Below are 14,751 nucleotides of genomic sequence, written 5' to 3'. Positions count from 1 at the left end.
CCTAAGACTGATTGGCCAAGGAACGTCTGTCTCTGCTTACACAGTGCTAGGATTTCATGCATGTGTCACTACTGCTGGCTATTCAAGTGGAAGTGGATTCCGGGGATCTGAACTCAGGTCCTTCAGCTTCCACCCTGACATAGTACTCCACTGAGCAGTCTGTCCAATTACAATCTTCGCCACTTTAAAAGCAAAAATTAGGCTTGTTATTTATAGAAAACGAAATAAAAAATGTAAAAAATGTAAACATGCAAACATATAAAATGAAAAGCTTTAGTTTGGAAGGACATGGAATATGCGACTTTTTATAAAATTATATAAATATGAATATATGTTTCAAACATAATTCACACCTGCACATGTACATGATAAGTATAGAGAGAAGCTAGGTTAATTGTACTTCTAAGTGTAACCTACATGAGCAAAAGTACAAATAGATTTAACAGAGATATAGCTTTCAAACCAGTAAATAAACAAACAATAAACTTTCCAGCAAGCAGTTTTACTTGAAGTAATATATAGACAATGGTATTTAGAATCAAGTGAACGTTCACAGCTAAATCAAAAATTTAAAAATCTCTACTTCCAGATATAGTTTCAAATTCACAGATGGGAACAAAAATCAGCATAAGGCACCCTTTTAGGAGACCACTGCATTGTTTCATACCTAACATAAAGACGATCTCCCCAAAATGATAATGGACGAGGCAGGTATTAGAAAGACACGAAGCACTGGGATTTGTGAACATTGTTGAGGAGGAGGAAGCAGAAAGATTGTGAAAGCCAAAGAATCAAAGACTTTGCTGTGAGATTGTGTCTCTTAGTAATAACTGAAGCTAAGCCCATAATGTCTTACCATCATGGCTGCCCAAACTAAACTAGGACGATACTGACAGATGCAGCAAACTGGAAGAGGGAAACCTCAGGAGGACTCAACCCTACACAAAGAACCGTCAGCAAGTGAGGAAAGTGAGGAGTAGAAGGGAAGAGCACACTAACTTCTTTTTCAGTGCCAAGTACACAGCCCTGAACACACGTGCACACATACGTAATATTATAGAAATATAACTGAAAAAGTTATATTTAGGAATATACATACTCATTCACATACATATGTGCCCAAGAGCAATTAGCCAAAGCAGGTCCATGAATTTGAAGAGGAGTGTAGACAGGTTTATGGAAAGGTTTTGGAGAGGTGAAGGAGACAGGAGGAATGTTGTAGTTATGATTTCAAATATTAAGAAATGAAAAATTAAGAAAATATATGGGGGTTTCAGGGAGGGAACAGTGCCAGCAATTTCCTAACAGGGTGTCTAGTTTTATACAAAACAATTTCAAGTCACCAGACAACAAGGTAAACTATTTCACATGAGCATTCCTATGACTTTATTTTATCTTTCAAGAATTAAATTCTCCTCATTTCTTGTCATTTGCTTCTGATTCTTTTGTTTGTTTTCTTTTTCCATTTTTATTGAGTATTTTCTTTATCTACATTTCAAATATTATCCACTTTCCCAGTTTCCCTCCAGAAACCCCCTATCCCAAATCCCAGCCCCTGCATCTATGAGGGTACTCCCCCACCCACCCACTCGCTCCCTCCCACCTCCCCACCCTGGCATTCCCCTACATTGGGGCATTAAACCTTCACAGGACCAAAGGCCTTTCTTCCCATTGATACCCCTACTAGGTCATCCTCTGCTACATATGCAGCTGCAGCCATGGGTCCCTCCATGTGTATGTACTCTTTGGTTGGTCGTTTAGTCCCTGGATGTTCTGGGGTGGGTAGGGAGGACGGCATTGTCTGGTTGGTTGATATTGTTCTTCCTATGGGTTGCAAACCCCTTCAGCTCCTTCAGTCCTTTCTCTAACTCCTCCATTGGAGGAGGACTGGAACCCAGTTCTCAGCCCAATGATTGGCTGCTAGCATCTGCCTCTGTATTTGTCAGATTCTAGCAGAGTCTCTCAGGAGATATCTATATTCGGCTCCTGTCAGCATAAACCTCTTGGCATCACCAGTACTGACTGGGTTTGGTGACTGCGTGTGGGATGAATTCCCATGTGTAGCTGTCTCTGATCCATACTTTGTCTCAGAATTTCGTTCTGTGAGTATTTTGTTCCCCCTTCTAAGAAGTACTGAAGCGCTCTCACTTTGGCCTTTCTTCTCCTTGAGCTTCATGTGGTCTGTAAATTGTATCTTGGGTATTTCAAACTTTTGGACTAATATTCACTTATCAGTGAGGGCATACTATGTGTGTTCTTTTATGATTGGGTTACCTCACTCAGGAGGTCAGACAATGCCGTCCCCCCACCCCCCAGAACATCCAGGGACTAAACGACCAAGAGTACATACACATGGAGGGACCCATGGCTGCAGCTGTATATGTAGCAGAGGATGACCTTGTAGGGGTATCAATGGAAAGAAAGGCCTCCTTTCTAGTTCCATCCATTTACCTAAGAATTTCATGAAGTCATTATTTATAATAGCTGAGTAGCATTCCATTGTGTAAATGTACCGAATTTTCTGTATCCATTCCTCTGTTGAAGGACATCTGGACTCTTTCCATCTTCTGGCTATTATAAATAAGTGCATCTAATTCTTAATCCTTGTGAATATAATTTGTGTTGAAAATACTGTATATTTTAATGTATTTTGGAGACAAATACTCATTAGTAAAAATGACAGATCATAGCCTGTCATAAAGCCATCCCCTGTCTCCAAATTTTTTTCCTCAGCACCTTGCTTCTATATTTTTGTGGTAGAAACATTGAATATCTGTCCTCTTTACAAATTATTAACAATATGCACCAGGTGGTCAGTAACTCCCCAGAATTACTTACTTTGCATGGCTAAAATTGTTAAGTTGACCTTTTAGAAATATCCCCCTTCATATCAGCATTTGTCAATATATTTCTTAAAACAAACAAACAAAAGCCTTCCTCTTTGATTCATACCATTGTTCGAGATCTTACTATAACTATTCTACTTTTGCTTGTTTTACTGATAAAATGGCACCCAGGGCCTTTTTAAAAATTTATAGAACAGAAAAGGCCTATAAATTCTGGGCTTTGATACTGAATAACTATATGAGCAAGAAAATATATTTATTAATGTACTTAAATGCATTATATTTACATATTTCCCATTAGGAAAATTGAGATGGCGACAGTACTATTTCCACTGTGGTTTATCAGAATTTAATACAAGGGAGTGATTGGAAATAATCCCTGTAAGATGGTATAAACTACTATACTCTAGATATTGTTTTAAAAAATAACAGTGTGCCTTGCACAAAGGCACACCTAGAAGTCCAGCACTCCATAGACTGAGAATGAAGGCAATCCTGGGCTATCTAGCAAGTTTCAAGACAACCTGGGGTATATCCTGACATTCCGTAACAAAAGGAGAGGTGGGGAATCACTATCGAAACCTAACCTCCAATGTGGTAACATTAGGAACTAGTCTTTGGTAGGTGGTTAGAGAAGGAGGATGGTAAAGTACAGCATCACAGTTTGTATGGAACAATCTACCTTGGGAAACCTTGCCTGTTTGTGCCCCATGTAAGGACTCTATGAGAAACAACCAGTCCATGTACCAGGGAAAAACTCTCGGCAAACACTGCATCCTCTGGCATCTGACTTTGATCTTTCCAGATCCTAGACTTGAGAAACAAACTTCTATTTGTTTATATGAGTACCAAGTTTGTGATATTTTGGTACAACATTATAAGAACATTAAGATAGCGACCATTAATTTTTTTCCTGGTAAAAATTGTGTGTGGAAGGAACATCATTTTGAAACAAGGTGCGAGTAGCCAATTTTATTGTTAGATGAGAAGCTAAATCTTTCACATTTCATAATTCATATTTCAAAATTCGAAAATCACCAGTATAGCCTCCCACCCACTTGTTTGACAATTTTAATGTGTACTCTAAATATACTTTGCAAGTATTCTTTTGGTTTTGCTTTTGCTTTGAGTGGAAATGACACCATAAATTCGGGCAATATTAAAGCAGTTTTTTGAAAAGCACCACCAAATCAGAGGCAGACATTTTGCTCATATTTTGTTGAAAATGGTTTTTAATATATTTGATTATTGGCTTTTGTTTCTAAGTAAGAATAATCTATTCATTCCTCCTGTCTCACCAACTCAGAGTTTATTTTAAACTGAAGTAAGATTATAAATACATCGGCTCTATTTCTGGGAAAAAAAATTTTCCCCTGAACACACTGAATATTTCAATGAAAGCGATAGTATAAAACTACTGCTGATCCTAAGAGCACATTGACTTTTGCCATTAAGAATCTTACAAGGAGAGAGCAGGGGACTTAGCTCACTTGGCAAAGTTCTTGCCATAAAAATCTAAGTTGAAACCACAATAAAAACAAAACGAAACCCTGATGAGGTAAGAGGCTTGTAATACCAGACTGGCATGGTATTACAAGATGGGAGGATCCTGTGACTCAGTAACCTGTCTGCCTATCTTACTCAGAAAGCCAGGGGAGTGGTAAATTATGAGATGGGTGGCCCTGAGTAATGACTCTCTTTGATTCTCCTCTTCATATGCACACCCATATCTCCATACACATGTATACACACATGTATGAACAAAAATACACACACACACACATATGTGCATGCCACCTCACCCACCTGTAATAGATTTGATAGTCTCACTGGATACAGTCTGGCCAATTAGATCATACTGAACTAAGCTCGAGGACTCCTTTGGTACCTCCACTGACTTCTCAGGGCCTTTGGTCCAGGTGTAGATCATCTCACTCTTGGGATATGCATCTAAATAAGAGAAGAGAGTGTGCTTACAGCCAGAACCCCTCCTTTGTCAATAATAAAAATCAACAATGTGACAAATGCTCAAACAATAAAAACATGGAAAAAAATACTCATCATGATTTTTTTTCGGAGAGATGGCTCAGCCGTTAAAGGCTAGGCTCTCAACCAAAAATATAAGATTTTTTTCAAACATGTTTTATAATTAGGAAACTGTCATTCTTAAACAAATTACAGGTTGTATTGTTCTTATGTCTGATGAGGTCATGTTTTTATTCCGATAAGGCAGATAGCTTGGAAAGCAGATGAAGCAAACCTCCTAAAGTGTAGCCAACTCCTACATCTTGCAGTCCTTGCCTATCTGTCCTTAAGAAAACCTGACTTCTTTCATCCCATACAGTTCTGTCCTCTAGAAATGGACCATAACACTGCCTCCAGTAACACAAACAGGACCAAAACAAACTTTCCTCGTGAGAGAGTTCTCCAGGGGTCACCTCTTCTACATTCTGCTTCTGGCCAGTGCTGGCCATTTGAGAACCATTCTACAGAGTTCAGAATATGCTGGCTGCTAGCTCTCCAGGGTAGAGAGTTACACAACCAGTCCCAGTCCCATTTGAATCCTGCAATTAAGGCACTTTCTCGTCTATCTTCAAAGAGCCCTCCCCAGTGGCAATTCAAGTACATTTTCTCTTATTCCCTGTTCCGAGCAAATGGAGACCAGCTGCTTGCATACCACTCTACCCAGAACAGAGAGCTCAGTTCCTGCACAAATAAGTTCAAAGGAACCAGGGCGAATTATGTGTCACCCTCTCCTACAAACATCCTTAAAAATGGCTGGAATGCAGGAGGTCCTTGGTGAACTTGTTTAATCCTACAAAAGGAAGCCATACCCAGAGAGATTTTTCCTTAGAGATGACCTTGAAAAACAAACTGTGAGCCTTGAGTCATCCAGCTCCATATCACACAGCACATCAGCACTTAACTCTAAAGTGTATTCACAGTTTATAGATTTAAACTCTTGCAGACTATATTCTTACTTAGGACTTTTTTTTTTGCATTGGAAATCATCTATTCTTATTTTGACAGAATAGTCTTTTTCTTGAATTATCTTTCAGAGTCCTCTTATTTTAAGCTTAATTTAATCAAGGTTTTTTTTTTCTCTTTCAAAAAAATTAAGAATTAACTTACTCAGAAAAAAAAAATCACTTTCTTGTGTGGCATACCTCCTTTCCTTTAAACTCTTAGTCTGAAAAACCAAAATTCTTTCCAATATGTGCTCCCTTAGTCATATACAAAGCCTGAGAGAAGAGCAGCTTCGCTGTAGTCAGTGGAAGAATATGCCTCAAATGAGAACCAGAGAGGTCTTGGGAGGAGACTGTCTCAGGTAGCAACAATCTTTTGTAGGATTCGAATCATTACAGTAAAAAATGGAATTTTAATTCTGACCCCGGGAAAATCACTCTCTCTTGTCTATGTGTTTCTCCCGTTTCTATCTTGTCTCATTACATCATTGGTCAGAGAGCAAATGGCTTTCTCTAGCCTCAAGTTAGCCCACTGAGTATTGTGATTACGAGGGTTATAAAAAGAGTGGTGACTGCCGATTCTCATTTAGTCAAGCAATGAGCAATGGGAACAGCAGGCACTGGTTTCACAATCAGTGAAACGAAGACTCTGGAGCGATAGTAAAAGCTGGTGTCTATTTTTGGTAGGTTCTGATTGAATCGAATGTTGGAAGCAGACCTTACAAGAGCAATCGCATTTTGTTGCCATCTCAGGGAAAGGAGCCTGAGGAAAGGAACCGCTTATTCTTTACCACCCACTCATGTCCCCCTCGTGCCTTCCTCTCGCCTAAGTGTTCCAAACACATCAGTTCCACATTTGCTCCTTTTGTGCCTATCCCACTGCCATCTTTGATTGCGCAACAGCAGCAGGCACCTCTCCCGTGCTCTACTCCAAGATCTCTTTAGGCCATTCTTCCCAGAAAAAGCTGTCAAGGAGGCCACGGCCTTTTCTGAGAACTTTCAAAAGCTTCCCCAGTTTCAGCTCTGAGATGGAATCGCACTCCTTAACGTAGTCAACGGCTATAACAGTCGCTGAAGTTTTTCACTTCCCACCTCAACTAGAGACTTGTCATAGCTCAGTTACTGAGTCACTAACAGCGCTACCTAGGACTCAAGTTGTTTCAGGAAAGTATAAACCTTTCTTCACCCTTTGATGCTGCTGAAATTATTAAATCATACCCTTCACAGTGAAGTTCCTGTGCTGATACCTCTGACAAACTGTCCCCGAAACCCTCAGTTCCAAACGTATCCACAGACTTATCAGTTATGACCACTCTTCCATAGCTACCTGCTTCAAAAAAGCAACTTCGGTGTAATAAAACATTATTAGTTTCCTAAAACTTGAGCCTTGCATAACTTTTTTCATGGTGAAGGATTTAAATGCTGGGTAATTAAGATTGCACTCATATACAAATACAAGGTTAAACACCACAATCTGGCATTCAAACAACACTGACTATAACTTACAACTCCCAAATTTCAAAGGGCAGGCATGACCGTCCATAGGAAAATCCACCAGTCTCATGGGACACTCCGCACTTATGGTGAGTCTATTATGAAAAAATGCAAGGAAGTGAAATCAACCTTTTTTAAAGAAAACTAATATTACATATTGCAAAAACAAAGAGATAGAAAGCAAGAAGGAAGAAAGGAAGATGGGTACAGGAAGGAGGAGAGAACTAGGGGTGAAGAATAAAAAGAAAAGTATGTTACCTCATTGTGTATAAAATAGTGCCATTTCTCATAATTCTAAAAAGTTTATTTGGAGCTGTCATGTTATGGGAGACAGATTTCTTTCCATTCCTGAAGAAAGTATCAGGGGTCCAAACTTTGGTGACCATCATATTGTTCAACCTCAGGATTTCAATGGGGCCATCATATTTCAGTCTTTTGTCAATCCATGTCTGTCTGAAGAACACATCCATTGTGTATTCCTAGGGAAATTAGTTTGTGACGTAGTCAAGTCAGAGTTGACTACATATACTTGTATGCAAAAAAGGGAGAGGCTAGTCTCTAGCCTCTCCCAATCATAAAAAACTACACCAGAAGAAACTACCAGAAGCAGAGAGGATCTTGATCCAAGAGAACAGATTCTCAGAAACTGTACTGTGTAACAAGCACCTTGATCCCTTCAGCCTCTGCATTAACAAGAAGTAAAACATCATATATATCAGTCACTGAGGACTAATTACTGCAATTAAATCCGAACTGCCAACACCAGGTAATTATGGCTGTGCATTACTTTACATCAGAGAGGAAAATCACTTAACATGTAACGAGTCCTGTTACATAATTGATCATAAAATTACAGGTATTTCTTTAAGATGAAGCCAATTTTCTTTTTAAAAAATAAATTTTGTTTTCATGGGTATATTAAAAATTATCCAAAGAACCCAGGGCTTCAATACATTAGGAGTCCTAACATTAAGGAAAACTGTAAAGTAGATTCGTCATTACTTACTAAGTATATTCAATGTAAGCACCACTGAAGGGATGGAGACTCCTGACCATCACTGGTCCTTTTGACCTCTTTAAACAGAGAGGGAGGAGTAGAAGCAGAGGGTGGGAAGTGATCGACTGGGCCAGTGAGGAAGATAACAGGGGAGTTAGAAGTACACTGCTCTGCACAATTAATTCTCATCTAAACTACTGGGATTTCTCATTGTCTCCTCCTTGGTAGTTTCAATAGACCACCTGGCTGTGAAAACAGGTCAAGGAAAGGCCTCTTTACTGAGAAAGAGTCCACCTCAATAGATGCTCAAACTTATAGCTTTGGGATGCAGATGGGAAATCTTGGCTCCTCATAGACTTTTAATCAAGCATTGGTTTCATGTGATTGACAATATAATAAATATGAATTGCCTCTTTTCTGGCTTATTATCCTTCAAACCCCAGATACCTACCATTTCAACATCAGAAACGGGTCCAAAGCTGGTGACATATATATCAGTTTTCACCTCTGTAACAGGACCTAGTAGGTATGAAGTAAATAGGTGTGAAAAAATAATTACCAACATTACAGCCTTGGAGGATTAGATAATTAAAAAGTGAATGCAGATAAGATATGTCATGTTTTTGCATGCATTTTGACTTTCCAGTGAGATACCAAACCTCCTTTTAAAAAAAAAGTGTAAAGTTTAGTTTAAAATGCAACCAAATCGATCCAAAAGAAAAAGAAAGAGAAAGAAAAACAGCGTTTGCTTAACAGGCAAATAGATGCCCAATTACTTACCAAGAATGTGTATCTACAAAGCTATATCACCCCCGGGCACTATTACGACAGGCAGCGCAGACATACCAAAGCTTTTAGCCTGTGTGATTTTTTTCTTAGAGTCCACCATCTGATTGGCCTCTAGAAAGAAGTGAGCTGTTCAGAGCAAGAAACAGCAGGTTGCAGGCGTGAAGAGAAGCAGCAACACTGGGCTGAGACGTGGCAGTTGAAAGCAGTGTGTCTTTGGGGAGCTGAGGCTGCTCATAAATAACTTCCGAAATGATTAATGTCACCTTTAACAATAGGCACACCATCCACCATCCACCATCCACCATCCACCATCCACCGGTGATTGGGATCCAAGACAAGGTCTTCTGTCAGTTACAACCACTCAGGCTGTGCCACCTGTGGGCTTCGAGATCTTCAGCGAGTTCCTTAAAGGCACCATTGCTGGCCCATACCTGCCTGGCGGAATGCTTACAGCAATCAAACAGAATGCTCAGTGTAGTATCTCACTCGCGCAAGCTCATTCCATACCAGTTCCCCTCAGCCGCTACTGATGCTTCACTATCTAAGTAAATCTTGATCACGTGCAAGGACGTGAATGCTTAGCTCAGAGGGAAAGGTAGAGCCAGCATGCCAATATTGCTGACACAGAAAATAAACAAAAGAATACTGCCACTCTATGGATTTAAAAATATGTTTTAAACCTGGGAGGTTTTGTAGTTCAGAATCTAACTCATAGTCCTTTCCAATTGGACACATTTAGTCCCAATCTTCAAGTACAAAGATTTTAGCAAGTATTAAACATATTAGCTATAAATTGTGACAGTAGCTATTATAGACAATTCAGCTTTTTTTACCACCAATAAAAATATATAAAGTGTTGCTCTCCTGAACACCGTTTCTTTAAATGATGGTTTATGATGCCGACTGGCTAGGTAACTGGTTATTATATCATCTGCAATTAAAAGTAGAATATCACTCGAATACTGGTTGGGAAATTGGAATAATGGGGGGGGGGCAAAGAGCAATGGTGGCTCTTAAAGCTCTAGATCTCAAGTCAGCCTAATAAAATGAATCTATTTCTTCCCTCGACAGACTGAGCACTAGGCCATGGAACAGGAGATCTAAGGGGAATGAGAAAATTATTTACGGAATAAGTGTCCTAAGGAACACACAGCTTTTGGAGGTACAATGAGAACAAAAGTGCGGCATAGCGCATGATTTTATTTTTACATCATATGCAGTGTACCCCCTTGGAAAGGGTAGAAGTTAATTAAGCTTCCGTTTGAATGAGAAACTGGAATCAACAACAATCAACAGTAATAAATAAGCTCATTAAACTCGAATGTGTCAAGAAACGGGTAATCCAGGAAGCAAGTAATTTATAACTTTTGAACCACAGAAGACTGAAATCTCACTCAAATTGGCTCAGAACCACTGTCATTTCCTTAGCAACAATGACAAAGTTATCAAAAGGCAAAAATCCCGTCCTTGCAAAGGGACTGGGGGCTTGGGGGGGTGGCTCACACAAACAATTGAAGTTGACAAAATCCAGACAAATGTCTACTTTACCAACTTTAGTAAAGTGAAAGTTATTTCAAGGATAGATTTAACATAGCATTGCTTAAACATCAGCAGAGAGCCATCTGCACAGGTTGGTTAAGTACAGATTGTTGGACAAAACCCCTGGATCTGCTGACGTAATAGGAACAAGATTGGACCTGACAATTTGCAAATTTTTAAAGATACTGTTCAGTTTACTTTCACTTACAAACATCCACTTAGGCTGCTTCCTATACTCTATTTATAAGAGTTTCCTATGAAATACATCACAGGTGTGCAAAGACAGTGAGTGTGGCAGGGGCATTCAGGAGAACAGGTACAATGTTTGGGGGGATTTTTTTCCTTACTAACATATTGTTGGTTGTGTGAACTTATGTTAACCCTGTGGCTGCAATCATCCCAAGATAATAAAATACATTTATAAATTCTTATCTCTCTAATTTCTACTATTTTTGCAATAGTTCCAAAACACTGCTCTACACTCAGAATTATAATCTCGGTTTTGGTGTGTGACATTATCTGACATTTGCTTATTTGATTATGCTGCACTCTGAGATCGAGTGAGATTCTAAATGCATGTGACGGGTAAAGAGATATTTTAAGACATCCACTCAATACATTTTTTGCATGAGCAGCAGCTACATCCCAGGTTCTAGAGGAGTTCCCTGCTTCAGGAACTCACCCCGCTGTGGTGGAAGAGTCAGAGGTTAAGCAGTAAAGCAATAGTGAGCGGACAGAGAGCCATTATGGCGGAATGGAGTGCAGGCAGGTAGGAAAAGCAGGGGCATGGAAAGCAAGGTTAGGGTTGTGCTCAGAACTGCTTCTTCAAAACGCTGAAGTTCAGAGAAGTCCTGGAGTATATATATGAACTGGGAAGAACTGGGACAACATCAAGCAAAAAAAGGTATTAGTGTTTTCAAGGACTAACAAAGAGACCAGTGGGACAAAGAAGAGTAGGACACTGAAAAGAAATTGAAGCCACCAAGAAATAAAACCAGCATGTGTTGTATACAGTAGCGCACAGCAAGTGAACGAAGATACAATGAGCAAAGAAATAACTATTTATTTAAACTCTATTGTTTTTCTTTTTTTTTTTCAGAGCTGGGGACCGAACCCAGGGACTTGCGCTTGCTAGGAAAGCGCTCTACCACTGAGCTAAATCCCCAACCCCTTAAATTCTATTTTTATGCCAGAAAAATGCTAGATTCCTTTTATATGATATTTTAATCTTTATTCAACGCTCCAGAACAGCTATAATCACTATGAGAACTGTATAGATCTAGAAACTGGGTTTTCAGAGGCTAGTGGCCAAAATATACAAAGAACTCACAAAGCTAGACTGCAGGGAGACAAATAACCCTATTAAAAAATGGGGTTCAGAGCTAAACAAAGAATTCACAGCTGAGGAATGCCGAATGGCTGAGAAACACCTAAAGAAATGTTCAACATCTTTAGTCATAAGGGAAATGCAAATCAAAACAACCCTGAGATTTCACCTCACACCAGTGAGAATGGCTAAGATCAAAAACTCAGGTGACAGCAGATGCTGGCGAGGATGTGGAGAAAGAGGAACACTCCTCCATTGTTGGTGGGATTGCAGACTGGTAAAACAATTCTGGAAATCAGTCTGGAGGTTCCTCAGAAAATTGGACATTGCACTACCTGAGGACCCAGCTACACCTCTCTTGGGCATATACCCAAAAGATGCTCCAACATACAACAAAGACACGTGCTCCACTATGTTCATCGCAGCCTTATTTATAATAGCCAGAAGTTGGAAAGAACCCAGATGCCCTTCAACAGAGGAATGGATACAGAAAATGTGGTACATCTACACAGTGGAATACTATTCAGCTATCAAAAACAATAACTTTATGAAATTCATAGGCAAATGGATGGAACTGGAAAATATCATCCTGAGTGAGGTAACCCAATCACAGAAAAACACACATGGTATGCACTCATTGATAAGTGGATATTAGCCCAAATGCTTGAATTACTCTAGATGCACAGAACACATGAAACTCAAGAAGGATGACCAAAATGCGAATGCTTCACTCCTTCTTTAAAAGAGGAACAAGAATACCCTTGGGAGAGAGTATGGAGGCAAAGTTTAGAACAGAGATTGAAGGAAGACTATTCAGAGCCTGCCCCACATGTGGCCCATACACATACAGCCACCGAACTAGGTAGGATGGATGAAGCAAAGAGGTGCAGGCTGACAGGAACTGGATGTAGATCTCTCCTGAGAGACACAGCCAGAATATGGCAAATATATAGGCGAATGCCAGCAGCAAACCACTGAACTGAGAATGGGACCCCTGTTGAAGGAACCAGAGAAAGGACTAAAAGAGCCGAAGGGGCTTGAGACCCCATATGAACAACAATGCCAACCAACCAGAGCTTCAAGGGACTAATCCACTACCCAAAGACTATACATGAACTGACCCTGGGCTCCAACCTCATAGGTAGCAATGAATAGCCTAGTAAGAGCACCAGTGGAAGGGGAGCCCTTGGTCCTACCAAGACTGAACACCTAGTGAATGTGATTGTTGAGGGGAGGGCAGTAATGGGGGGAGGATGGGGAGGGGAACACCCACATAGAAGGGGAGAGGGAAGGGTTAGAGGGTTGTTGGCCTGAAAACCTGGAAAGGGAATAACATTTGAAATGTAAATAAGAAATAACCAATTTAATAAAGAAGGAAAACCAAAAAAAAAAGATCCTTTTTCTTCAACAATAGTTTCCCAATTATCTTCTTGATACCCTTTTGTGTTTTGCTTCAGACTCCTTGAATTTGCCTTTTCAACATTAATGTTTGAGATGAAATCTCTGTGCCTTTCAAGTCCCAAACTTTGTAGAAATGAGGGCTGAATAATCATTTGCTTATGTGGCTAATATCATCAGTAATAATTTTCCAATGCTTCCAGAGGGAAAAATGTGTAAGACTTAGATGCTGCATGAGTTAAGCTAAAAACATTTCCTAGTTAAAGCAGAAACTGTCAGGTTTATGTTTGTATTCTCCCATAGAATTAATCTGCCACCTGAAATGCCATAGGTCTCTGATAAATCACTTGTCAGCGAATAATGGTAGCTATGCAACTAAGAATAATTCTTGGAGATGCTTCCTCTAATACTACTGGTTAAGATGTTCAAATCAACCTTGCAAAGTGTGTAATTGCATAGAAACTAGGAAATTCAAGATTGGAAAGACTTCTTCTCATAATTGTAGATCTATTGGGGGGAGTATCAAAGACACTCTCCCTATCCTAAAAGAAATCCTACTTCATTGATACCGGAGATGTTTTTAAATATTTTTTAAATCTTTCTGTGAGGTGATACTTTGACCCTGAGAATCTGTTACACAAAGAGAATGATCTTCATCAAGTGTCAATCAGATAAGACTGTTAATATTAAATTCAGGAAAATGGTCCTATCATATTAACTTGGCAGGGAAGGCAATTAAGAAAGTATCAGATAATCTCCAACAATTTACTCAACACTCAAAGACCTTGTTAAGGCTATCAGTTCCCTATTTTATCTCCAATAATAATGTACAATTTGCTGTCACATCCCAAGGATTTGTCAGTCCTAGTTCTCCATATTATGTCCCTAGCAATGCCCCTGAGAAAACATTCCTGCTTTCTAGCCATTCACATCACAAATACACCAACATCTTACAAAGTTCAAGTGACATAAAAAAAAATAATGAAACTTCAAGAACTTAGGCATAAAGACACAGCAATGACACATAATTTTCAGGGAGATTATAAAGATATTTCTGATGTTGCTAGACATTAACAAGATATGGAAAGAGCATAGTTACTGGAGATAAACAAAGCCAACAGATACCCATTGATTTCACCAACAAAGCACGAAATGGCTCAGACTTCTAGAAGCTTCCTTTCCTTAGAAGGCATAAAAAAAACTGGTGCCTTCTATATTTTATGACCCTTCTTTCAATCTATTCTTTTACTTTACAAGCAGTAAAAGTTTTCAATAAGAGAAGCAAAAGACATGATGCAGTATGAATAAACCATGGAAACAAATTTATAAAATAAAAATTCCTGTAGACAATAAAGATTTTAAAAGATGTTCATTGATATTTGAACATGGTGGAAA

General features: G+C 39.3%; 1 protein-coding gene across 4 annotated transcripts in view; it reads right to left on the bottom strand.

Moving 5' to 3' along the window:
• Gabra4 (gamma-aminobutyric acid type A receptor subunit alpha 4) overlaps positions 1-14,751 on the bottom strand; it is a 77,311-nt gene that overhangs the window by 53,990 nt on the left and 8,570 nt on the right. For all 4 annotated transcript variants that reach the window (XM_087582138.1, XM_087582140.1, XM_087582139.1 and 1 more), the window contains 4 exons: positions 8,755-8,822; positions 7,565-7,785; positions 7,319-7,401; positions 4,653-4,796 (listed from right to left, as the gene is read on the bottom strand). In XM_087582138.1, the coding sequence (XP_087438264.1) occupies positions 4,653-4,796; positions 7,319-7,401; positions 7,565-7,785; positions 8,755-8,822 (516 nt within the window). The remainder of the gene's footprint in view (positions 1-4,652; positions 4,797-7,318; positions 7,402-7,564; positions 7,786-8,754; positions 8,823-14,751) is intronic.

Source organism: Rattus norvegicus, chromosome 14 (genome assembly GCF_021556685.1).
Source record: "Rattus norvegicus strain SHRSP/BbbUtx chromosome 14, alternate assembly SHRSP_T2T, whole genome shotgun sequence".
NCBI lineage: Eukaryota > Metazoa > Chordata > Mammalia > Rodentia > Muridae > Rattus > Rattus norvegicus.
Note: the sequence above shows the minus strand (reverse complement) of the source record. Positions and strands in the feature narration are given on the sequence as shown.